Consider the following 26,603-nt stretch of genomic DNA (forward strand, 5'->3'; position numbering starts at 1 on the left):
TGCACGTCTAGCTTGCTGTGTGGGGTAACAGCTGTTAGAGAAACAGGAAGTCTATTTCATTTATATTTTTAAAAATAATGAATTTTCCTTAAAACTGAATCTACCTGGGGGTCCAGTAATAGCTTAGTCCAGGGGTCGGCAACCTTTTTTACTCAAAGAGCCATTTGGGACCGCCCCTAATAAAAAAGAAAGCACTCGGAGCCACAACCCGTTTTGACATCATTATATATATTATGCATGTATATATTATTCAAAGGTGCTCATTACGTCGATCGCGATCGACCTTCAATGACATGAGTGTAGATCGCGGGCCAGAAAAGATTTAAAAAAAATTACTTCTTTAAAATCCACCAGCCAATCAAAATCCTCAATGAGAAGTAATTATAATTATTATAATTATTATAAAATACTCATTATTTTCCAAAGTCACAGGGAGCCACAACAGATGGATGAAAGAGCCACATGTGGCTTTGAAACCATGGGTTGCCGACCCCTGGCTTAGTCACAACTGCCCTAATAGGAAGGCTGTTTGGAGGTGAAAAATGGGTCAACCTGAATGCAGGTCGTAGACTGCTGGGTGAGCCTGTAGAGAAAAAATGTTTGCTGACAAGTGACAGGTTGTAGCAAACACTAACTTAGCATGCAAGTGTAAAGGAAAGATGAAGTAGGTGTAGGTGCATGCACATTGTCTGTTTTTAAAAATAAAATTAACACCCCAAAACCTACAGATTGCATAAAGGCCCATAAGTGCTGCTATAAGTGCATGCTCCTTTGCCCATTTTTTTCCCCGCAGACAGCCTGTATCTAGATATAAAGGCAGTAGTGACTAATGGTTTACTAATGACTAGAGTTGGTCTGTGCAACTTTCATTAGTCTTATGAATACTTCACGATACACTTACCACACACACACCAATCATGCATGACTTTTTCTATAAGCCTCAAGGGAAATGCAAGACACACCTGCCTTCCCATTAAGATGCACCTTTAACCAGCCGCTCCTCTATGACCCTTCATGGACTCGGACAACCGAAATACCCACGGTATCCATACGGGTCAACCCTCGTACAGGTCCTTTTAACTATACCTAAAGCTGCTTGACCTCAGAGAGAGAAAAAGGGGGTTGAAAAATGAACGAATACGTTTAACTATGAAATATAACAGTAAACATAGTAATGTAGAACGTGAAAATGCTAAAATAGGTGTGTTAATAAAAAGCTACTAATTAAATTACTCCGAGCACCCTGTTGCATACCTGCTGGGCTTATGTATGCAGCAGAAATTAGGTTATTTTTTCCTTTCTATTGAGGTTACATGTCTTTTATGGTTATAAGTTAGTACTGCTTCGAGTCTTCCCATTTTTGGCCCAAAATTCATTTGGGCACCATGACAGCATGTTTTTGGCCACCATACCAAATGATGTTTTGTCCATTTGTGAATTTTATTTTGCTTTACCGTCATACCCAAGCCTTGTGTGCCATTTATGCCGTTGGGTCCTGTGCATAAAAAACAGCCGTGGTTAGAATTCACAACAAAGCAGATGCTTCTATATCCTTCCGTCTAAACATTGTTAGCATTTTGTTTAAAAAAGAAAAATAGAGAACATGTTGTTTGCATTCCAATGTTTTTCGAAAGACAAACACTGCATACCTTACAGTTTTTATACTATTATAAATGCAGATTATCAACATTAACAAAGTTTCAGACTGAAACTAGGAAATTGGGTCAGCCGTTACTGTTTTTCTCAAATGCTGAAACACATTTCACAAACGTGCCCTCCGTGTTCCCCAATGTCTAAACACAACACCCTTTTCTAAAGCTACATAAACACAACCACACCTTCTCACTTCAAAACTCAAAATTTGACGGCAAAAGAGCAGCTCGAAGCTTTCAGAAATGTAAACACAATTTACATCATTACATCAGCAAAACAATTGGAAACAGAATGCTCAATTTGTGAGAAGGTTCTTTGTTTCACAACTGCCAATGCATATTTTTAGAAACTTTACAGTAATGGATGTTCTTAGATCAATGCACAGGATTAGGCATTTAGATTTGTGAGTTTCATATGAAGAGTATAAATCTATAATAAGTTCTGCATGTACAGTACTGTAACACGTCAGTGCAATAACAGAATCTACTGCAAACTATACTCTTGAAAACATGATCAGGGAGTGAAGTTATTTTATTTTATTTATTCACACCACACAAACACACCACAATCACTGTGCAGCATCATTTAGTGTATGGGTGTCTGACATAAACCTTCCATCTCCACGATGAGAAAAACTCTATAGGGTTCAGGAAAGAGGAGTAAGTGGTTACTGTTGGTGGTAAACCACTCTCTGATTTGGTTTTGTCCCAAATGATCACATAAATGTGATGTGCGGGCCCAGGATGGTGTTGTTGGCGGTCCAGGAGGATGTCTTTTGGTTCCTCTAGGAAGGCGAGGAGACGTTGGGTGTTGTAAGACCCAAGGACAGCATGCCGATGGACAAGCCCCTCCAAACCCATCGCCGCACAAATAGTAATATTATCTCCACCACCCCCTCCCCCCCGTTGCCCAGGAACCTCAGTGATGGCTATTTGGCCAATGATGTTACGGCCTCTTTGCCTTCGTTTCTGCAGTTTGAATACCATAATAATGGTTGCCACGGTGAACATACTTATGTTTGGACAGACTCTTAGTCTCGCTTCAGCCATTGTCATGCCATGGACAATGACATTGTCAATTACTGTGGCTCATCTCGTTCGTAATGATGGTGCGAGGTTGTCTTGCTCTCCCTTGTTGGCCGTCTTCTCATCCTCCTCTGATTTGAACTCCTCTTCGACGTTACCCGGCTCCTCTTCCTCATTGTCCGGCTCCTCTTTCTCCTCTGATCTGAACTCCTCTTCCTTGTTATCCAGCTCCTCTTCCTTGTTGTCCGGGTCCTCTTTCTCCTCTGATCTAAACTCCTCTTCCTCATTGGCTGGCTCCTCTTCCCCGTTGGCCAACTCCTCTTTCTCCTCTGATTTGAACTCCTCTTCCTCATTGGCCTGCTCCTCTTCCTTTTTGGCCGGCTCCTCTTCCTTGATGGCCAACTCCTCTTCCACCATGGCCAGCTCTTCTCCCTCCTCTGACTCAAATTCCTCTTCCCCTGACTCTTCCTTCATCCATTGTGTTTGGTTGGAATCTTCATCAAACTGTGCACTCTGAACTGGCTTTTATACATGTGGTCACAGCATTAGCAACAAGTGTCTTCAATTTTGAGTCCTTGTGTGTAATGAATGACGCTAGGTGTGTGTTCATTGTGTTCAAGTATTGATGACTGTGGCAGGCATTTTGCATCACATGAGCTTTCATCTCAGAATATGAGGAGAGTTCTTTTGCAACTTGTGTTTTATCAAAGAAAAATGTGTTAAGATGAATGAGAACGGAGGATTGTGTTTTGTGAAATGTGTCTTCATGTGAAATGTGTTTATGCTATTGGAAAATGGTTGCTAGCTTTAGTAAATGTGTTTTGACAACTGGTCATTTGGTTTAGGGGATTGGCTTTTGTGTAGCATTTGAGAAAAACTGTAATAGGAAGTTAGACTCCAGGGTTGCCTTAAATCTACTTTCTGGTCATCTTGCACTTAATTTGATCTGTTTGTTGTTTGTTCTTGGTTGATTTACGATGCGTCTTTCTCCCATTTGATTTATCCAGGTCTTTCTGCAGCTGTCCAGAAGTTCTCCCAGTCTTTGCAGGAGTTCCAGTTTGAATGCATCGGTGACTCAGAGACAGATGATGAGGTGAACATTGGTAAGTTTCTTTTATGAAAATATACCAATTTTTCCAAAACCTAATTCTTTCAAACCTAACACTAAAGAATCTGTTACAATTTTAAGGAATATGTTTAACTTCTGATTTGAACATAAATCTGCAAACCTTAAATTTGCTGTCCTAACTTGGGGAGTTTGAAAACGTATGAGCATTGATCATGAGTTTTCCATCTTCCAATCCGAATACAAGTCCAAAGTTCAAGTAGTTTTAAATGGTTAGCATTAACAGAGACATTTGTTATCTGCTAAACCGTAACAAAACAAGTGACAGGACAATAGAGTAGAGACCGGGCAAAAGGGTTTCAAGAATGACGTTACCTGTGAACTCTACTTGACATTGGTGTGTTGTTTCACCACCCAAATCCTCTGAGTTAATCTTATACTTAACACCACATCCCAGAGGAATTTCAACAGTGAAGCGTCTTGATGGTATTAGAATGCCTTTGTTGCATTTTAAAGTGATCAAAGCCTTTTTTGATGCCATCAGACAACTGTGCTGGCATCAGGAGCAAATTACAAAGACATCTTCCTTGTGTGTTAAAAATGTTACATTTTAAAAGTAAATTTAGGGCTTTTATTTTTAGTCTTTAATTATGTTTAAATAATTAAAATAACACATTTCTTATATTGGGTGCCCCCCCACAAACACACAGTTTCATGGATCTTTTGTTACCACTGCTATTTCAATCAATGGATGTAACAGAAAGAGGATGATTGTGGTTCTGTGCATTAACTGTATATGAGAACTGGACTGAGTGACCTCTTCGCATTCCAAACAGGAAGTACCCGTTGGCTCTAAGAAGCCAAAATGACAACCGAATTTGCTTTATTTTGTTGGCGTCGGTAAGGAAGTCATTTTCTATCAACCCCATTAGTGTGCTATTTTCAGGTGAAGTAAAATATGTATATAAAATGTACAAAAATATATCCCCTATATAGTTAGCAATAACTTATTATTCATTTTTAGGTTATGTAATTATATGTAGAAATATATGTATGATTTATTTCTAGTTACAGCATTCGCCGCAGAAATCTTGGGATTGCCTCATAGCTTCTTTAAATGTTCATTTCGATTCAATTGAATTTGTTTTTATTTATATAGCCCAATATTACAACACAGTTGCCTGAACAGGTTTTTCTAATTGGACAAAACATAAAATCAGTTATAATACAAGAGCTGATTGCTAAGCTAAACTAAACAGACTAAGCTAAACTGGGCATCCCAGCCTTAGACCAGGGGTCCCTAAACTATGGCCCGCGGGCCGGCCCCGGCCCTGACCACCCTTTTGACCCGGTCCCCTGAGCGGTACCAGAGAGAGTACCTTTTTTTTTGCATTATTATTTATTAGGCTGGCCATGTGATCAAGACCTCATGGCAGCATGGAAAACGGAATCCTTGGTATTGTTTCCTCACGTCAATAAAGCTTATATGATTATAGTAGTAGGTTTAAAGGTTGTCATCTGGACTTGGTTTGTAAAGTTGAAGACATCTGTTCTCAAATCCAAAAAGCTTTGTCAATTCTGAAATAGCTTGTAAAAAAGCAGGAGGAGTCAGACCTGAAACTGGATAGTACTGTTTCTGTAGATTACTTTGGCTTCAGGTCGTTAGGAGTCGTTTGTTCTCAGCTGGAGTTGGGGAGACAGTGGCTACCCTTCCCAACCTGGTCATCTCTTTCAGTTGTTACTGACTTGTGAGTTTGAGTTTCAGAACACTGCTGTAGATGCAGTTTCAGGTCTGACTCCTCTCCCATGAGCACATATAAACCAGCTCTTCTACCAGCTATTTCAGAATTGACAAAGCCTTTTGGATGAGAGGTGAAACGTCTTCAACTATAAAAACCAAGTCTAGATGACAACCTTTAAACCTACCACTATGATGGAAGCAACCTGGATGACTGAGTCTTCACTTTACCTTATGTAAAATATTGCAAATTGACTCAAAGCCACTTTTCTTTATTACAGAATCAGTGATTTACATTTACAGTTGAAGAGTGACGGTAGTCAAAAGAATTTTAACACTGGAGCTAAAGCTTAAAAGGTTAATATGCTTGCCCAAAGGACGTTGTAGCTGGTGGCGGGGCTAGCTCTACTATTATAGATCAATTACTCAATTTCCTACTTCCTACAGCTTTAGCCCCTGAAGACCGCATGCTGCCATGATGTTTGCCACATTGAGGATCAGGTTAAATTAAATCTGCATCCACAGAGAGGTGTGCCATGCATATGTAATATCATTTCAGTTAAAACCTCACTGTCACATTTGGGCATGAGGTCATCTTCCTCTCAATGACTCCAATGGGACCAAGAGGACAAAAGATGATTCATGTTTTCACAAAGTTAAGTCTGAGCAGTTTTCAGTCTGTGAAGGTGGTTGGTTAAGAAGAAAGTGAGCCGCCTCATCAGTCATTCATCAGAATTCAATTCTGAGATTTGTAGATGTCTATTGTGTCCGTGCATGTATAATTAATGCAATTGATTTGCTTATGATGCTTGGTCTGTTTCTCTTTAAGTCTGGAAGAGATCAAAAGGACTAATTGTGATCCGTGTCAGAGATTAATGGAGGTAGAAGCCTTGTAGCCTCCAACGGGGATATGAAAGCAGCCGTGAAGAGGGCCGCGGCGGCTCTAATGGGCCGCACGGCCAGCCTGGCCTCATCTTTCTCTCCTTGTTTTCCACTGCACTCATTATCTCCAGGTTAGATTCTTCCCTCTAAGCTGAGCTGCGGACTGCTGAATTACCGGCCATCTGTGAGGGCCGAACCCCATATCAGCCGGTTCGACATGAGACTGGATTTTCATCAGAATGCAGAATGAAGAGTCCCCTTTTTTTCTGACAAAGCTGCGGCGACTGTGTAGTCGCCATGAGTGTAGTTGGTGATTATGCCTAATGGAACAATTCAGATCCAAAGCCAAGCATCATTAGGGCAAAACACATTTACGTTTGAGGCAATGTTCTTGTTCTCTCGCCTGTCATAAAATATGTGTTGATCACGCATTCAGTAAGGGAGATTTGACTTACCCACTTGTATTTATAATACAAACAACTGGCACAACAGCTGACAATTGAAAATGAGCTTTGTTAAGGGGAAAAAAAAGTCCTTTAGTCCATAACAAAAATCAAAATCATCATTGGTTACTGAGGTTGCTTCCATACAAGAACAGTCCTTCAGATTCGGTTTCAATAGGTGCATCTTACTGGTAATTATTCACTTTTATTTGGTTTTGTTAGCTGTGACATACAGCACTCTCAGAAAATGGTTTACTTCCAGCTCCAACTAAATTAGGTTAATTCAGTAGCCATTTTCCAAGAGACAGACTCCACCATGTTGGAGCCAGACATCATCAACAGTGATTGGTCTGAGTTGGTCAAATTCAGCACTGAGTTGTGGGACTTTTTTGAGTGGAGTAAGCCCATCTCACTTCATTTCACCCATCTATTTACACACTATCCTGCTAGCTTACAGCCCCTTTCACCCAAAACCTAACATCACCAGTGCAAGAAATATGGAGAGCAATATTTGAGCTATCCAGGTGTACAACCCAGATTCCAGCTCAGACGAGGAAAACGAAGACGTACTTGGATCAAATTGTCTACAAGTGAATGAATCAGAATGGAGTGAAGGGACCTTGTGGGCTGCCAATTGCAGCTTTTATACATCATAACTACAAGCTTTTTCAAACATGTTTTCATCTGGTTCTAATTCATAATGGTTTGAATAAAGAAAAACTCCAAAATGCCATTTTTATCTTGATTTTTTTTATACATGTCCTCCATGGTGAGAAAAATGCCAGAAGAACATTTAGAAACACAATTTTCATCAGAGTGGGGTCTTTAACGTTCTTTACAAGCAAAATGGTTGCTTATTTATTAAGGTTTCATTGTTGGCAGTTTAGATTTTTTAAATCTAATAAAAAATATAAAAGTATGTACTTAGTATTGCCAAGTATTTCTTTAAATATTCATTATTGGTAAAGTTTTGGTTAAATAAAAAGGAAAATTGATTGTTGTTGTGCTCCTTTGCAGGGTGTATTTTCAGGCTCAAGTGTCTGTATTATATGATACTGTACAAGCAATACAAAATGTATTTCAACAAAACTGGACCAAGTTTTAGTTAAACTAATGAGTATATCTCCTTTGGCTTCATGGTGTTCACTCACCATCACAGCAAGAAAAGGCCATGATAACTATTAGAGATGAAAAATGAAACAGCCTGTTGAAATCAATCTAGTCATCAATGAAACTGAGCCTTCTGACTGACACAGCTAGACCTTCGAGTGAATGCCACCCACCACCCTGATGCAGTATCGGTACAGTTCACTTTGATGCTCCCAGCCTCCTCACATAACACTGGAGTCCTGTGTGTGATGCCAGACAGGTTCACCTGACCTTTTATCGATTTCCCTCTGTGACTTCTTGCAGTGACATTCACATTCCATGTCAGTTATCTAGGAATCAATCGGGCCAAAAGATTGATGCTGCTCTAGAGATTTAAATTTCAGAAAAGTTACAAAGACCCACCGTTGGAAGGTCAGTTCCACTCGGAGTCTTTTGTTAGTTCTCACAACCAGATTAATCCAAGGGGTTAGCTATTAAAAGAAGTGGTGACACTTAAGTTGTACAACGTTAATAGTAGCAACAAGTCTACTAATGCAGAAAATGTCTTTATTTCTGTCTATCTTCTTTTTACTCTTACTGAGACCAAAATCTTAATATCATCTACTGATTCATGTCCTTTATGGTCCTTTCTCCATTTACCAGTGAATTATATGCGAGGTGTAACCCCACTTTGACTCCCATTTTCTTTCTAATCTTGTCCCATCATCGCCTCCTGCTGTGCCCTTCACCCCCTGAGAGTTTTGGGCTGTTGATAAAGGGGCTGGTAGCGTTAATAGAAGGGCCAGCTCGCCTGCAGGATCACTGGCAAAAAGTCATTGTTCTCCATTTTTTAAAAGCTTTTGGTGTGAAAATGGACCAGAGTGTCTAAGATGATCCATGGGTCTCCATGCCAGGCTGTCAGTGCTGATAATGATGTTACTATGTTGGCAAACAGCAGCTGCACTACTGCTAAATGGCTGGACACAGGGTGACACAGGGGCTGACCAACAGAGGCCAAATTGTATCTGGCCTTCTTTTTAATGAAGCTCTGAATCCATCAAGGCAGAGTTCTCTAGCAGATAAGGTGGGATGAGTCGAATGCTGAATTCATCAGGCCATGCAGAAAGAAATATATGCTTCTAAAGAACAGCCCAGATGGTGCAAACATCCCTACCCCAATCCATCTCTCAGTATATTGTAAAGCCTAGCAAGGGGAAGAAATTTTGTTTCTTACTGGAAGCCTTAGTTTTAAATTGGGCAGCTGCATTCGTTTATTACTTTTTTTAAATGTGCTTCACTGTGTCTAAAGCTGCAAAGTAAATAAACATTTCAGCGTCATGCTACTGGGGTTGTGGGGAGCCTGGAACATCTGATCTTTAACAGCTGTGGGACTGTTTAGTCTCTCCCTAAATATCGTCTGTCTCCTTAATGCATGGGGGCTCGTTGTTTGTACTCACTGTGAAATATACATTTTAGGGTATTATCTTTACCAAACATCGGAATTTTCTAAAATGAGCTTTCTTTGTGTTTCAGCGCAATCATTCAAAGAGTTTTCCCAACTGCTGAACACTGTCGAGGAGGAACGAAGGCGCTTGGTAAGAACGCCGTTTGACAACAATAATAATGACGTTACAACTGGAAGAGTGGATTGACAGCACTAATTACTATAACTTTTTAACATTTTTTTTTTACTTTCTTTCAAACTTTTTCCAATCACTTTTTTGCTGAAGTCCAAGCAATATGATTTGAAAAGCAATTTGTCTCAGAAAATGTCTCTAACCAATCAAGAATGGAAATTAAAACAGAAATACAATAAGACTGTAATTGCAAAAGGCCATTCCGTTTACTTTAGGAAATCTTAATAAAAAAACAAAAACACTGGAATCCCAAGTGCTAATTTAACTTCACTGGGAACCTAGATTATTAGAATTTACACACTGAAACCCACCACTCAAGAGATTTTTCTTTTCATAGCCATTTCTGCCCTTGGCGTTTCAGATGACTGACATTAAGCAGACCATAAAATTATAAACAGTCTCCATCAATGTAGAAATATGTAATCAAAGTTAACAACAGCACAACAGAGCAACGCTGACAAAATCAATTAAGACTTCATGTTTTCCATGAAAGATCTTTAAGCTCAGATGATTTAAAGACGGTTGATGTTGTCCTACAAAAAGTGGTTGTTACAGCTCCAGTCAGCCGGACCAAAGGTCGAAAAGCACAGCTTCAACAAGCCAGAATGTCTTCAGACAAACCAGGCATGACGTAAAGGTCAAAGGCAGTGGAGGTGGGGGTTGTGTCTTTGTGGGAATGTGAAGGTTGCAGAAGCCTTCGGCTTATTTCTTCCTGCCATAAGCAAAATTGACCACACTCTGAAACCCTTAGTCACAACTGCTCTTACAGGTAGATGCAGGCAAACCAGTACAGGGCACGCATATGGTCGCACAAAATAGCAACGTTGTAGACCACTCGGTGAGCCAGTTGAGTGAAAATGTTCATACATTTTTTATGATGTCATGCAAACATGTCTACAACATGCAATTATATATAAGGGTGAAGTAGGTAGGATGCAGGCGTGTCTTATAGATTTTTCGTTTTTATTACCTAAATCCTAATCATGTGAATTGCAAATTGGACCTGTTGTAGTCCAGGCTTCCTGTTTGCAGCCTGATTGTTAGAAATAAGGAAATTAGACAATCAGTTTGTGTGGACATCCTACGAGCCTCCTTCAGATATTTACATATCATGTGCACACCCGGTGCATTTGACATTTGCGTGGGGTCAGCAAAGTGCCCGTAGTTGTACCTAGCGTAAGGGCACTGTACAACCGTGCAACTTACATTAGCCTTAGAAATACTTCATGATATACTTATAATCGAACGTTTTATTTTCAACAACATTATTCCATAAAGTGGCCATACGAGCCTCAAGGGAACTGCAAGACATAGTTGCCCCTTAAGATGTGGCCGCTCCTCTCTATAACCAATCCACGGGCCCGGACATCCTAAAAACCTGCAGCACCTATACGGGTCAAACCCCATATGGTAAATGTGCATTCTCGAATTTAAGTTTTGTTGCACCCTGGTCTTTTATTTTGGAGACGATTACGCTTGGCAAAATTAGGAGAAAACAAGTTATATGATGAGCAATACTTAATAAAGGAAATGGTGAGTGTAGATAACTCCGCCCCTTACAAGACATTAGTGTACCAGTGTGTACCAGTCTGTGAGCCAAACTGGTCTAGACTGGTTTAGCATATGTGATATTTATGTGTAGTTAGAATGCAGAGCAAAGCATTAGGAAGGGAACAAAACATCAGTGCTACATCAAGTATGATGTAGTAAAAACTCACACAATTACATCCTTTTATTGTTAAAAATATCCTTTGTGGACTTTACTGTTTGTCCACCCAACTGGTTCGGTCAAATAACTTTATGTCAATGAGTATCAACAATGTGGTGACTGTACTTTGGCTGTTTTTTAATGATTACCCATGCTATAAAAGCAACTGGGATGTGGGAGGGAATCATGGCAGTACCCACTGCTACTCATCCATAAGAGACACAGTGATTTATGCTTGCCAAACTTACAAAACATCTCTTATAAAACCCAATTTGATTTATTTTTTCTGTCAGAGTTGCTATGGAATCTGAAAAGAAGCTAAATGTGCTCACTTATCTGTGGAAGAGTATTTTATTTTGGCTAGCTGTTTTATGCATGCGTGCATGCATGTCTGCAACCTTTTTTAACTTCACAGTGTGCGCTTTTCAATGTTGTTAGAGTTTTATTCAAACAAACCGCAAACAAAAACGGATTAAAAGATTGGTTACAATATGCAGACACACACATGGATGGAAAAGATGGGTCCCAATGAGAAAAATGTTGTGCTGTTCGGCATGTCAGCGGTCAAAGAGGTCACATCAGTTTAACTTTTATGAATTAAAAAATATCTCCTTGGTCTTGTTTTTTTTTCAAGAGCAAAAGTTGCTTTAATTTTGTGAAGCACAATGTGTTACCTACAGATGAAAGTGCTTTATAAATGAAGATTTGAAATCGTACTACACAGCCTTTTCAATTTTTCTTATTCTGTGCAGAGGAACACAGTGTGGCAGTACTTTATACATACTCGAAAAACAGATGTTTTAGAGATGGTGTCTCTGAAGGATTAAAACAAAACAGGCCTAAATCATTTAAAAAATTGATTTTATAGCTAACAATGAAGAGCACCAGATAGGGGTGTGACGATCACCGCAAGTTTTGTTTTTTAGTTTGTTTTGTTTGGAAAGTTCTGCATATGGTGCGTGATTGGAACTATAATAAACACATTAAACACATTCATCTTTGCTGATAATTTACTTTTGCTGCTAGTCCTGTGTTCAGACTTCAGGGGCTTCTGGGGGAAACCTTTTATTACTGTTCTCCTTCACTCCCTGCACGCTCTCTCTCCCTCTTGCGCTGCCCCGCGTTCTTCATGGGTGTCAGGCTTCATGGATACCGGAAAGCTGACAAAGTGTCTGCAGTCTTGTTTATTACTGGGCAATATATAATATTCTGAGAAGATGTCTGTACCAGAGAGCACAGGTGAAGGCCCACGTGCAGCTAGAGAGCTGTCCGCCGTTGTTGTTTTTTTTTGGGGGGGGGTAACTGCGACACCGCGCCCCCTGCTGGTTCATCACCGCGGTGATCAAAAATCCCACACCGTCACAGCTCTAGTACCAGAAGCAGAACAGATATTTTAAGCAAATGCTTACAAGACCTCTCATCTGAAGTTGCTCTGACTTTCTGTGCTCCATTGAATGTCTAGATCACTGGCAGCAGCTCTAGCTTCTGAAACACAAAGCATATCACATAGTTAACATGTCAGTTTAGACATTTATATTCTGACATTTAAAGTGAAGCAAGTTTTATGATGGAAAGACTTGCCCTTTCCAAGATTAGAGTCACCTCTGAAGACAGTGTAGCTCTATTGAATATTGTGTCGTGCAAACCTTTTACAAGTGTAAAAACGGCAAATTTAAATCACCCATGAACGCTCTTTGTAAAACTGTAAATAGAAATATGCACAACATAAGGGGTTGTAAAAAGGGGTGGGGTCATACAAGATTTTTCTTCTACCCACTCCTTTTCAAGCACATTTTTTTTTGTTTTGTTTGTCTATTTTAAACTCTTGTGTTTATTTTTATTTTGTGTTTGAAATAAAGAAAGGAGAAAGAAAATGAAATATCTTAACCTAGAATTTCAATTTTAGTTTTATACGCATAGGGTGGTGTCTCTATCCAGGTTGGTTTCATAGTGTCTAATGGTGGTCCTTACTTTTCATGCATCTGGATGGGTTATGATCCCGTTGCCCTCAGGATAGCTACCTTTATCTTGGGTGAAGGAGAAAGAAAATTTCTAGGACAGTGGCAATTGTGTGCTGCCTTGTGTGGTAATCGTGTTATCTTGTTGGTCTCAAGAATACCACTTTACTATTACACTATAGTACTTCTTACAATAGATACTTTACTTTAATATCATGAAATCCACTAAACTCCATCATCGCATCATCAATGAATAACATCCAACTATAAAGACAAAAGGAGTTTAAATAACCTGTTAGCAGGTTGGTAACTACAGTGTTGCGTGGTAACTGGACTACTGTGTCAAACTTTACTGCAATAAATTTCTCACAAATCAAATTAATCACACTCGCAAACAAATCCTTTTTCCCTGACTTCCCTTTCAACAACACATCAGCTGGGAGTGATCGCCACATTTATTTAGACACACCCATATCCAAGAACCTATTACACCTAGACCAGAAACAAAACAGGAAGTCACACAAACCCACTTCAACATAAAATTCACACTAGAAAACAAATGCAAAATAAAACAGACATTGAGATCGCATTTCAACATAAACAGGCTTTTTTTAGGACCTGGGAGGAGTTTATCTAACTTTTTTTTGTAATTAGTAAATACTAGTTTTTTTTTTTGTTTCTTTGTAATAAAACATAAAAGGACTGAAAGACTCAATAAGTAAATTATAGTAAATGAGCACACAAATAATTGAATGACATAAATTAGAATAAACAAATGAATACAACAAAAAGGGCTCTTATCATTAGAGGAACTGTTTTCCTTACAGTATACAAATTTAAATAAGTATTGTGCATATTTGCTGAAATTTTGATGCATTTTATTTTTTATATTTTAAACATGGTGTAGTGAAAACAAGTGTTACAGTTGTGTTGTGTTCTGCAATCAGATCACAGGGCTACACTGGCTTTACCCAACTGCAGTAACAAAATACCTATTATTTATTTTTTAATGAAATGGGTTGATGCAGTCGCGTCGGGGATATGTTAATGACTTCATGAACTTTCAGTATCTCTATATGCCTTTAAACAGTCTGGATCTCTTTGGACATGCTTCCTTGTAATTATTTGTGTCGCTGCAACTGTGCCCTTTTTAGCCTGGTATTTTCTTCATTTTTATCATTTTTTAAATTGTGAAATTTGGGGCTTCAGGTCTTCAGGCAGTCTGTTTTCAGCTGACCTCACTCATATCACTGGGACAGTACCTCACCTATTGTCGCAGTTTCTATTTCTTAGCAACTTAATAAAAAAGTTTTAGCGCAGACAAGTTTATTTAAGAGAGAAATTGTAAGCCTATAGGTGGGGCTTTGTTTCTGTGAGGCTTGTTGAGTGCTACGCCATTGTTCACCTCTTAGACGCAGTTTTTGTTTACGTTTTTTTCTTCAACTGAAGCAGCAAAGAAGACAAAAGTGTTTAAATGTTTGTTCTTTATGGCTCAGACAGCGCTGCTGCATTTGTTTGTCACTCACCTGATGGCTGTCATAATAATGAGGGCAGGTTTATGCACCTCTTTTTATGTTTTGTTTGGGCGTGCGTGTCACAGAAGAGAATCTCAAAGCGCAGAGGAGGCAGCACAGAGTCACAGAAGTTAGAAGTGTCATGTCACAGCATTTGCATTCACAAATAAGAGAAACAAAGGCAGAACCCAGAAACATACTGATGCCAGTGTTTACATCTTCTTTTCAATTTTTAGATATCTTGTAGAAATTTGATTTGATTTGTTTTATTTTTATTTCAAGCATTAATTGTAGTCAATACAATAAAAAATATTTATCAAACTCATTACAGAAAAACAAAAACAAAGACATACTTAAATCACATTTGCTTAATTGAATATAGCGATCATTAACTAAAGTCAAGCTTGATTTATTACTTGAAAAGGAGTGGGAAGAAGCTATTTTATATAATCCCACCTCTAGTGAGTTATGTCATTTCATGGCAGAATTTTCGTAGTCCGGTTCTGATCCTATTGGGGTTTTCAAGTAACAGAATCCAGTGATTATTGATGATTGATCTTCAGAAAACATTCATTCATGATTTCAGTAAACAGTAACGTGAATCACACACCATGTAACAGATATGTCGTACTGCATGATTATAATCAGAATGCAATTTTATATTAATCCAGATATTATTGCTACACATTGCAGATCAAGTTATCAAGTAACACAATCAAGTGTTTTTATTGATTATCCTCAGAAATAATTCTTACATCTTTTCCATAAACATTAATGATCTACATTTTAGGTAACCGATATGTAGTAATCATTGATTATCATTAAAACTGGCTCTGTATAGAAGTTGTGGTGTTTTAAAAATCAACGAGGTCATACAGTTTTAAAAGTCTGGATTGATAAATAAATTGTTTGAATGATCAAGATAGCAGCCTTATGTACGATTCTGATGGCTCGTTTTTGAAGTAAAAAGAGAAGATGTCGTGAACTCTTATAATTATTTCCCCAAATTTCTTCTTGCTGGGATTAATAAAGGTCCATTTATTCATTTCTATACAGTAGGCAAAATATGGTAATATTAAGAAGCATTACAATAAATATTGACTGTTGTGTTCTAATATGTGTTTAGATTTATGTATGATTGAAATACTTTTTAAGACTTCAGTTTGTATGTGTTTGATGTGTGGATTCCAACTAAGTTTGTTATCAATAACAATTCCTAAGAATTTGATTTCTGTAACCCTTTCAATTGATACATTATTTATTTTACTGGGAGCTTGGTATTGGCAGTGTAACAACCAAAAAACATCACTTTGGTTTTATCTAGGTTCAAAGATAATTTGTTGTAATCCATCCATGATTTTATTTTGTTTAACTCTGTGTTCACCATTATTGTCTGTAGAATAGAATATATTTGTTTACAAATATTGAACAGCAGTGGACCCAGAATTGTTCCTTGTGGGACACCACAACTTATCTCTTTGGCTTCTGATGTAAATTCATCCATCTTGGCAAAATTGTTTTATTCCTATTTGATAGAAGTTGGCACTAGTCCTCTTATCCCATACACTTTCAAACCTTAACTGAAATAAAAATAAAGACACCCAGATTTAAGAATATTTTCAAGAAACAGCTTAACAAATCAAAACAGCAGCAGAGCAGACTCCTCACTGAAGCAACTAGATGCAGCCCTCTTATTCATCCATGATAGATTTTAAATAACAAATTCTATTCATGGCCCTCTCCCTCCCAACATCCCTCTCTACTTGCATAAAAAGCGTCCTCTTTGCATCATCCTTTTTTCTCTTTACCTAGCAGCCTCGCTCTCATCAGATCTCTGGAATATATGAGATACATAGCTCTGATCTCTGCACTCTGATCGTAATGTTGGTGATGGAGGAAGAATATATTATTCCGCTCTCGCATACATTTGAATTCTCTGGAGATCCAGGTGCCAGCAATTTGTCAAATGTAAACTCAATTCTTTTTAAATCCCCATGATACGAAAAACAGCTTTTTGATATAGATTTCTGTGAAGAATGTTGGAGGAAGGAGCTTACTTTGAACTAAGAGCAGACTTTTTTCCCCCTACTCTTTTCTGTTTTGCCTCCACAAATAAACTGAACACTGCCAGAGAGTTGTGGGTGTTAAACTGTTTTTGACATAAGCAAAAGCAGGTACCGCTCTTATTTTGTAGTTTATTTGTGTTAGAAGTTGATTAGGCTGCTGTAACTGCAAGGAACTGTCTGACTCTCACTTTCACCAAATTGTTTCTGTCTTTTAGTTTCACTGCAGCGGCATAAATTGAGTACTGTGATGAAATTTTAAAGATTCTCATCTATTGGCTTAAGGCAAAATCAACACAGCTTCTGCACTAAAAGCTGTATTTGAAAGATCGTATTCCCACTGTAGCAATTTAAGCTTTGCCAAGCTGTCCAGAGGGAGAGCAGAGCTTTGCTAAAAAGGGAGAAAGACCATTAGAAACAGGAAGTGAGACCTGCTTCTGTTAGAGAACTGAGAGTTTGACTCTTTCTCACTGATTTAAATGTTAAGTGGAAAAAAGACAACTTACCTTTTTTTATTTATCTTTTATTATGTCTTCCCGAGAAAGTTATTTAATGACGATGGTACAGTACAAACCAAAAGTTTGGACCCACCTTCTCATTCAAAGAGTTTTCTTTATTTTCATGAATATAAATATTGTAGATTCACACTGAAGGCATCAAAACTGTGAATTAACACTTGTGGAATTATATACAGAACAAAAAAGTGTGAAACAACTGAAAATATGTCATATTCTAGGTTCTTCATTGTAGCCACCTTTTGCTTTGATTACTGCTTTGCACACTTTTGGCATTCTCTTATTGAGCTTCAAAGTGAAATGTTTTTTGTGCTTTTTCATGTTTAATAAGTGTGATTTCTTGCCTTATAAATGGGGTTGGGACCATCAGTTGTGTTGTGCAGAAGTCGGGTGGATACACAGCTGATCGTCCTACTGAATAGACTGTTAGAATTTGTATTATGGCAAGAAAAAAACCAGCTAAGTACAGAAAAATGAGTGGCCATCATTACTTTAAGAAATGAAGGTCAGTCAACTTTGAACGTGTCCCCAAGTGCAGTCACAAAAATCATCAAGCTCCACAAAGAAACTGGCTCACATGCGGACCGCACCAGGAAAGGAAGACCAAGAATCACCTCTGCTGTGGAGGATAAGTTCATCCAAGTCACCAGCCTCAGAAATTGCAGGTTAACAGCAGCTCAGATTAGAGAGCAGGTCAATGACACACAGAGTTCTAGCAGCAGACACATCTCTGCAACAACTGTTTAAAGGAGACTGTGTGAATCAGGCCTTCATGGTAGAATATCTGCTAGGAAACCATTGCTAAAGAAAGGCAACAAGCAGAAGAGACTTGTTTGGGCTAAAGAACACAAGGAATGGACATTAGACCAGGGAAAATTTGTTCTTTGGTCTGATGAGTCCAAACTCGAAATTTTTGGTTCCAACCACTGTGTCTTTGTGCTACGCAGAAAAGGTGAACGGATGGACTCTACATTCCTGGTTCCCACCATGAAGCATGGAGGAGAAGGTGTGATGGTGCTTTGCTGGTGACACTGTTGGGGATTTATTCCAAATTCGAGGCATACTGAACCAGCATGGCTACCACAGCATCTTGCAGCGGCATGCTATCCCATCCGGTTTGCGTTTAGTTGGAGCATCATTTATTTTTCAACAGGACAATGACCCCAAACACACCTCCAGGCTGTGTAAGGGCTATTTGACCAGGAAGGAGAGTGATGGGGTGCTGCGCCCGATGACCTGGCCTACACAGTCACTGGTGCTGAACCCAATCGAGATGGTTTTGGGGTGAGCTGAACTGCAGAGTGAAGGCAAAAGGCCCAAGAAGTGCTAAGTATCTCTGGGAACTCCTTCAAGACTGTTGAAGACCATTTCAGGTGACTACCTCTTAAAGCTCATCAAGAGAATGCCAAGAGTCCCTCTTCAGAGAGGAGGGAGAAATGTGTAACATAAAGAAAATTATGATAACCGGGCGGGGTTAAAGTTGGCCACACAGCCGTTTATTCGGTGACAAATAACACTCATAGGGGACTAAAAGAGAAATAATCAACTCAACACCAAAGGTGCAACAAATAATGGGATAACTTAAATTCTCAGGCTTTATAGCAAGGCACTATCACAATTACAAAGCAAAGCTTGAATATTTCATGGTTTTATATATTGTTTGGGAACAGTTTATCATACTTTGAGATGAAAAATTTAAATGCATTCGGAGTCTGGAGTTTTTATCTCGAGACATGTATTGTTGCCGTTGCACATCAGAGCAAACATCTGCGTCGGTTGAGGTTGCATGCTGGAAAAAAAAAAGAAAGGTTGTTTCTCAGGTGTTGACTTTCAGAAGCAGTTCTTCAAAATAAAATCCAGAGTCCCTCCTCTAACTCACTCCCAGTTTCACATCTGGCCTGAATCTAGCGAAGCGCAGAGCTATGAGAGCCACTGAAATCCATCAGACGGTGAGAAAAACCTGTATGTCACCCATAATGCTCCCTGTCCTTTGTGGAATGTTATCAACCGTCCTGGATAAGGGGCCTCAGCTGCTTGGAAAAAGACTTGTACCAGTCGACCTATTGCTGCAGGTCTGTCAAGCATGAAGCATTTTATTGTCTGTTGGCTCAGTGAGATGCCAAGCCGCAAATCTTTTTGCTTTGTGATTGGCTTGCTAACTGTTCAAGGGTATTATTCCACCTGAAAACGTCCCAAATTCCATCTTTAAAAATTTGGCCATAATTTCACTGTTCATCACCCTTTTCAGCAGCATGTAAGGAGATAGTGCTTCAAGTTCTGCATGGTTTAAGAGGGTTCAGCACCACTGAGCGTGGATGGCATTTCGGAGTGGAAGGGCTGTGCCCTGATGTTGTGGCTTTTGGAGTGATGATCCTATCCCTCTGGGAGGGAACCTTTCATGGCAGCATCTTGTTTGTTTCCTGTTGTTGTTTCTGTGAAGAAGCAGGAAAGATTTCACTTTCCCTAAGTCATTTAGGGGAAAAATACACAAAGTCCATAGTAAGATTAGTTATATGTAAATCCCACTCCAATTATCTTTTGAACTATTTTCAAAGCATTTCCAGTGATCTTTTGATTTGATTTTGATTTGATTTGATTTGAAATGGTTTATTTCAAGCAATCAAATAAGAATAGTACACAAAACAATACAATCATCAGTTATACATTCATACAAAGACGTATCAAATTTTGGATAATTAGACATAAAATTAAATATTGCTTGAAAGGGAGTGGAAGGAAGCGAATTTATATAATCCCACCCCTGTTCTACTGTAACCATTTTATTACATGATTTATCATTATCCGGTTCCTAGCTTTTATCAGACAGAATTAAGAATCCTTAGGTATCAATAAAGCACATGAGAAAAGATGAATTACTTAAAATATTATGTAAAAAAATAACTATTTTAGAAATCAACATGGCAGATGCAGATCAGTTATCTAAAATATATGCAGATTGTTAATTATAAAAATCGTGCACATGATGAAAAAAAAATAATACTACATCAGTAAAATAGACTGTTTCAAAAATTTTCATAGCAAAAATTGATCAAGTATCAAAAGTTAAAAATATGTGCAAATTATATTTTATTAGGAAAAATCATGAATCAATTTTTGGAGCAATTGAAGTTATATAATTAGAAATCAATCAGTTTCTTAATCTTTATCTTTTAATTATATTTATGCCATTTTTAGCAAAATTCAAAAACCTGTGTCGTTTTCTAGGACATAGTTCCTGCAGATTGGACAGGGACGGTAATTCGCCTCTGATAGATATAGTTATTTTTGTCAGTAGAACATTGACGTTCAAAAAAAAGTGCTTCCTGGTCCGTGCAACAGTCATACATTACAATCATTGCTCGATTACTAAAACAGGACATTAAAATGATATTTCTACCAAAAAAATGCAAATGCTAAAAACAAACCAGGATATGCAACTAATAGGTGTTAAAGATGGTAAAACCAGAGAAAAATAATAAATCTAGAAGAAAACACCATACGGCCACATTACTGTTGCTTTTAAACAAACATCCACCATAATACAGTGTAAGTACTCTTAAGAAGGCCAGATGTAATCCGAATGTTTTCTTCGGGGTTTAAAAAGTTTATTGCGTTAAACTGTTCTGGAGAAAGTTATGGGTGGGACTGTATGTTCAGGAAAAGCCCATCCCCCCTTCCCATTACCAATCTGTTTACCCGCGCTCCTGGTAGCTTACAGCCCCTCACAACCCCAATCTAACATTACTGGTGCAAAAAAGATGGAAAGCAATATTAGAGATATCCAGCCGTACAGTTTTAAGTCAGATATCGGCTGAGATGAGGAAAAAAAGACATACATGGATGTAGTCATCCATAGGTGGATGCATTCAAATGGAGCCCACCCAGCATATTTTCTACACCACAAATAAGCTCTTTTCCACACTGCAATTGAATAAAGAACAATTTGAATAAAGAAACACTCAGAAATGCCATTTTGAGATTAATTTTCTTCAAAAATGCCCCCCATCATGAGAATAATCCCACAAGAACGAACAAAAAACACAATTATCATCAGAGGGGTTCTACAAATACCTTTAAACCCTTAATTTGTTGGTATAAAAGGCTTGAGAGTTTAAAATAGTTTGTAAAAACTAAAAAAGTTCTGTTGCAGATAACAAATAAGTCTTTACGTCCCCTTTACGTCCCTATTAATGTTTTTGCTACAGAACTGAAGCTACTCAGTTTCAGTGAGGGTCAAAACTGTTCTTTTACTTTTTAAAACTAAAGGGAAATTCAGGAAATTATCACTTTTTGAACTTCTGCTTTTTGTTGAATTATCTTTTCCCAAACTGAAAATGTCATCTTAAATGCTCACGTTTAGAGAGAATGTGTCATTTTTAAGCAAGGCTGAAGCAAATGGTTCAAAGGTTTATCTGTGTCTGCAGTGCGGCAAGTGCTGCTGCTGCTGTTTTCTCAGGATTTAACAGTACAGTAACTCAGCTCTGTGGGTACCTTGTGTGCTGGCCTGTGAACTGAGGAATTTCCCGATGACCCTGAACCAACACTGTCAAATAAAGGCACTCATTGTTCTTTGCAACATCCACAGAGGCTTGTTTAATGAAAGTCTGAGGAGTATTTGCAATGAACATTGTCAAACCTTTGTGCTCTCCGCCCCATAGCTAAAGTAAACCTCAGTTTAGCGAGAGCCAAGTTTCCACTGAGTGTATCATTATTCACTTCCATCACTGATGCAAGAGTATCAGATGTCAAAATATTAATCTCAACCACCAAAAATACTCATGTTAATATCTAAACACTTCTCTGCATGCATATAAACAGCAGTAACATCACTTTATTTAATAGATCGTCTCTGACACATGCATTTTAATGTATCTATCCAATGGTCTGCACACACACTGGTAGCTGCTGAAGACTCATTATTTTCTTTAAAAAAAAAAAAAACATCTGCACCCAAACCTGGATGGACAACATTTCTCGTAAAACCACTACAGGGTGGTTTCTGAAAAAACATCGAACCAATTGACATCGGACACATAAATAACACGCTCTCTTTGGCGTACCGTACCTAAGACCGTTTACACCAGGGGTGCCCAAATTCAGACCTCAAGGTCTGGCCTGCCTGTTTTCCAGGAACCCTGCCATTTCTGCTGCTGATTACCTGGATCAGGTGTGTTTAGACAATAAGGAGCTTCAATGGCAGGTTGGTTAAAAAACATGTAGGACACCGGCCCTCGAGGCCTGGATTTGGGCACCCCTGATTTACATAATCAACGTGAATCAGCTGATTCTGATGCAGAGAAAAGCAGCTTGATTCACGTTGATTGTGTAAACACTTTGCTTCTGTGAATGGTTGCATATCAGCACAAAGCTGCTATTCTGGAATTAGGTCAAATGCATTAACGGTTGAAGAGTTACACTTGACAAAAGAATGTCAACACGGGAGTTAACGGTTTGATGTTAAAGGGTTAATTCATGGGTTTAAAAGTTTGACTTTTACATCTAAATTTGCAACCCAAGTTACAAACTTTGTTGACTTTTATTGATTAGTTTATCTTTTATAAAAATCAATAGAAGGGATCAGTTGTTTTAATCAGCTGTTCTAGTTTTAGTAGATTCCAAATTCCCATTAACAGAGCCGTGTTTTGTGTTTTTACATGACAGGTGGGTGGCGTCAACAGTCCTACTTTTACTCTAACTTTACTTTGTTCTGTTCTACTTTATTCTGCTTTTTTCAAGAGGATTTAAGGTGGGCGAAGTAAAGTTTGTACAATGTGCCCATTCCACTTCAGGCATCATTTTTATTTTCAAATTCTATGAACCATATCAGAGATTATAAGTCTAGCGCATAAATGTCCAAAGAAAGAAGCTTCATTGAAGCAGGAAAAGCCAGTTTATTCCAAGTCTAGTGTGTTCCATTTCTCTACTCTTGAGTTTGTGTTGAACATCTGCTCTACTGTACTTCCATCTTTTGCTCTGTATAAGTGTTTAAAACGCCTAGCAAATGTATTCAAAAGCTACCATCATTTTTTGGTAGTATGAAATTTGGTTCAAAGATTCGTTCACAACGTCCTCAGCAGCATGCGTTCACGCGACCACTTTCAATGATTCTTTCAATGAATGCGCTAAATGCGCATTCTTGAGCGTGTATTTATTTATGCCCGGTGTGTCCGTAGCTGTACAAACAAAATCTCATATGAATACATTACTATGTCCTGGCAGTCCATGAATATGTCATTACATTAGTAACGGACTGTAAAAGGACCGACTCAAATATTTAGATTTATTTTAGTTGGAGATGTGCACATGGTGTTGGTACATGGGTGGGAAGTGCTTCACTTTGACAAATTAAGATTTTTCTGCAAAAATCTTATCTTCTCTAAGGAAACATATTTGTCACAGTCTATGTTTTTAGGTCAACAAAAAGCTTAATTTGCCCTGAGGAAAAATGGAGCTCTGAGGTAAAGAAGAAAAAAAGTGAACGTGATCAAAGCATAAGCGGAGAATTGACAACGATTAGACAGTGCGCCTTGTTTGTTTTAACTTGTAAACTGGAGTTTATGAGGTAAAATATATCGAAATGGTGAAATGTAAAACTCCTGGATGAAAGTTTTAAAGTTTTTTTTTTTTTATTTGTCAAACCCCTGTTAAGCATCTGACCACGAGATGGTTTCCTCACTTGTGAGAAGCCGCAACTCAGCCACTGACAAAAGGAATGGGCCTCATTTCCTGTTGTTCTTTCAAAGAAGTTAGCGATCAACAGTTCAAGCTTTGAACTCAGAGACAAATGTCAGCTGATCTGAGGCAAAATCACTCTAGCAACAGATGCAAAAGTGTTGGGAAAAAACAGATAAATGTCCAAGATGTTTTCCTTTTTTTATGTTTTAGAAGTCATTATGGACTGAGCAGGAACAACAAAAAGACAAGATCCCCAAGAACTGTCCAGAAAGAATGCAGGCATTTTCTTAATATAATTATATAACAACAATTATTTTTAATATGTTTTAAATGGAATACAGTTTATTGGTACTTTCTTTTCACAATATATTCAAAATATAAAAAAAATTCTGTTTTTCTTCCAAGTAAATTATTTATTGACATAACAATTCCCATTGGTTGTGGGGCAATTCCGCTTTTCCTTTTCACAGAATTAGCAAACATTACATTTATTGAGTTCTCTCAGAGCCAATAACTGCAGCATGCTTGCAGCTATAAAACTTTTTCCGATATATATCTCTACATTAATTGGGATCTTTTACTTACAATCCTTATAAAAATGGATTGTGTTTGTATATATATATATATATATATATATATATATATCTGTTTGTATATATACCGGTATATATTTTTTTCAATATAGTAAAATTGAATGTTAAAATAGTTATGCTTTCTTTGAGAAATCGTATTGATACTTAATCTTTACGTTATCACCTTTATCATTTAAACAGTTCTTTTATTTTTACAACTACTAGACAACTTTTTTTCCCTACATTTTACTAATCTTTATTGGGCTTTTCTTTTGTCAGCCATCCATCCATTTTCTTAACTCATTGTTTCCCTTATGGGGTCATGGGGCTGACGGAGTTTTACCCAGCTACTGATGGGCAAAGACGGGGTACACCCTGGACAAGTCACCAGTCTGTCGCAGGGCCACACATCACGCACATCACACACTCATACACACTCACAGTCACCTAAGTACAATCTAGTCATCAATTAACCCATGAAGCATGGTTTTGGACTGTGAGAGGAAGCCAGGGAAAGCCCAAACATGCATGAGGAGAGCATGCAAACTCCACACAGAAAGGTCCTAGCTGGGGATTCCAACCAGGACCTTCTCTCTGTGAGGCAAGAGCGCTATACCGTGCAACCCTGCAGCCCTCTATTGTCATCGTTATTTTGTTTGGCACTTTAAGCTCGGTGTACTGTTTTTTTTCCAGCTTGACCTACTTAGCTTTTGCAGGTATTTTAAGGTTTTGGAGTCAATAATCTTTTTTCCTTTTTTCTTTTTTTTTGTTGTTTGACAATTTGAACAAATATTTCAGTCTTTCAGTCAAGCATAATTCACACTGTACGCATTTTGGTCCGGAAATCCTGCTGAAAGCGGCCTTCATTCACACAGCTCCTGCAGTAGACGATAAAGCTCACCGTACTGGGAGAGTCTCTGAATGATCTCATGAACCCAGATAAGGAGACATGATTACCGATGCTTTTCTAGATGCCCTTAAAAGCCAAATTTTCAGATTTTAATACAGAAGGGAGCTGTAATACCACACACATTTCAGAAGTAGACATTTGCACACACACAAAACAAAGCAATTGATGGTTACAACTTGTTTTACACAAATTATTTTTAAGTGAGCTGAGTTTGAATGAGGACAAGCCTTCATTATGTGGCTTTGGGAGAACATTAATACATAATAAGGTACATATCACAGGGGAGATCCACTGTCTCTGTTCCAGCAGCCTTTTCTCATCCTTACTTAACAGCTTACTCGCTGACAAAATGTGAAGGACAAATATGTCACATCTACTCACTCTATTGTGTGACTCCGCCTGCAGACGGTTTGTTTTCATTTCATCGCTCATAAAAGTTAGATGAGGACAAGTTTTCGGCTTGCTACGGGTGACAGTTCTGCAGCAGATAAAGATTTAGCTTTGCAATGAGATTCCTACCCCCCTTCTTTACACACAACACACACAAACCTCTCCAGCAAAACAAACTGCAAACTGTGGAGCAGCACACAGCTTCAGCATCTCCCTCTCTTAAAGGTCAGATCCCACCATCAGCATGAAACGGGACGTTTTATTCTGTCATGATGATCAGGAGAAACCTCCTAACGCGTTGATGTAGTCTTTGGGGGCTTTGCTTGCATCTTCTCTAATGAGCGAGACTAATTCCTTTTGCTTCCTTCTGTGGTTATTGGTGTGACTGATGGTTTCATTTGAACCCTATATATATATATATATATATATATATATATATATATATATATATATATATATATCTCGAGACACGGGGATGCAGATCTCTGCCTTCTGACTTCTATTTTGTGCAAAAGAAAAAAATAAAGCTCTGGTGCTGCTTTGCTCGCACTCCAAAGGTGTTCCAGCAACACTTAACATTTCTCAGCTGCTTTTGACAAGATCTTCCTGCCGGATTTCACACTACATAAATTGACACAAATGTACAATAATAACAGCTGTGAATCCGACTCAACCGTTAGGTGATTGTTAAATACATGGCAGCTGAACTGAGATCAATTTCTTTATTTTTTTTATTTTTTTTTTAACTTGTCCTGTCCAACAGCT

The 26,603-nt window shown here is 38.3% G+C and overlaps 1 protein-coding gene across 5 annotated transcripts in view; it reads left to right on the forward strand.

Moving 5' to 3' along the window:
- Positions 1 to 26,603, forward strand: part of arhgap42 (Rho GTPase activating protein 42) — a 107,716-nt gene that overhangs the window by 29,373 nt on the left and 51,740 nt on the right. For all 5 annotated transcript variants that reach the window (XM_020708090.2, XM_011482295.3, XM_011482297.3 and 2 more), the window contains exons 2-3: positions 3,686 to 3,781; positions 9,430 to 9,491. In XM_020708090.2, coding sequence (XP_020563749.1) covers positions 3,686 to 3,781; positions 9,430 to 9,491 — 158 coding nt within the window. The remainder of the gene's footprint in view (positions 1 to 3,685; positions 3,782 to 9,429; positions 9,492 to 26,603) is intronic.

This window comes from Oryzias latipes, chromosome 13 (assembly GCF_002234675.1).
Source record: "Oryzias latipes chromosome 13, ASM223467v1".
Lineage (NCBI taxonomy): Eukaryota > Metazoa > Chordata > Actinopteri > Beloniformes > Adrianichthyidae > Oryzias > Oryzias latipes.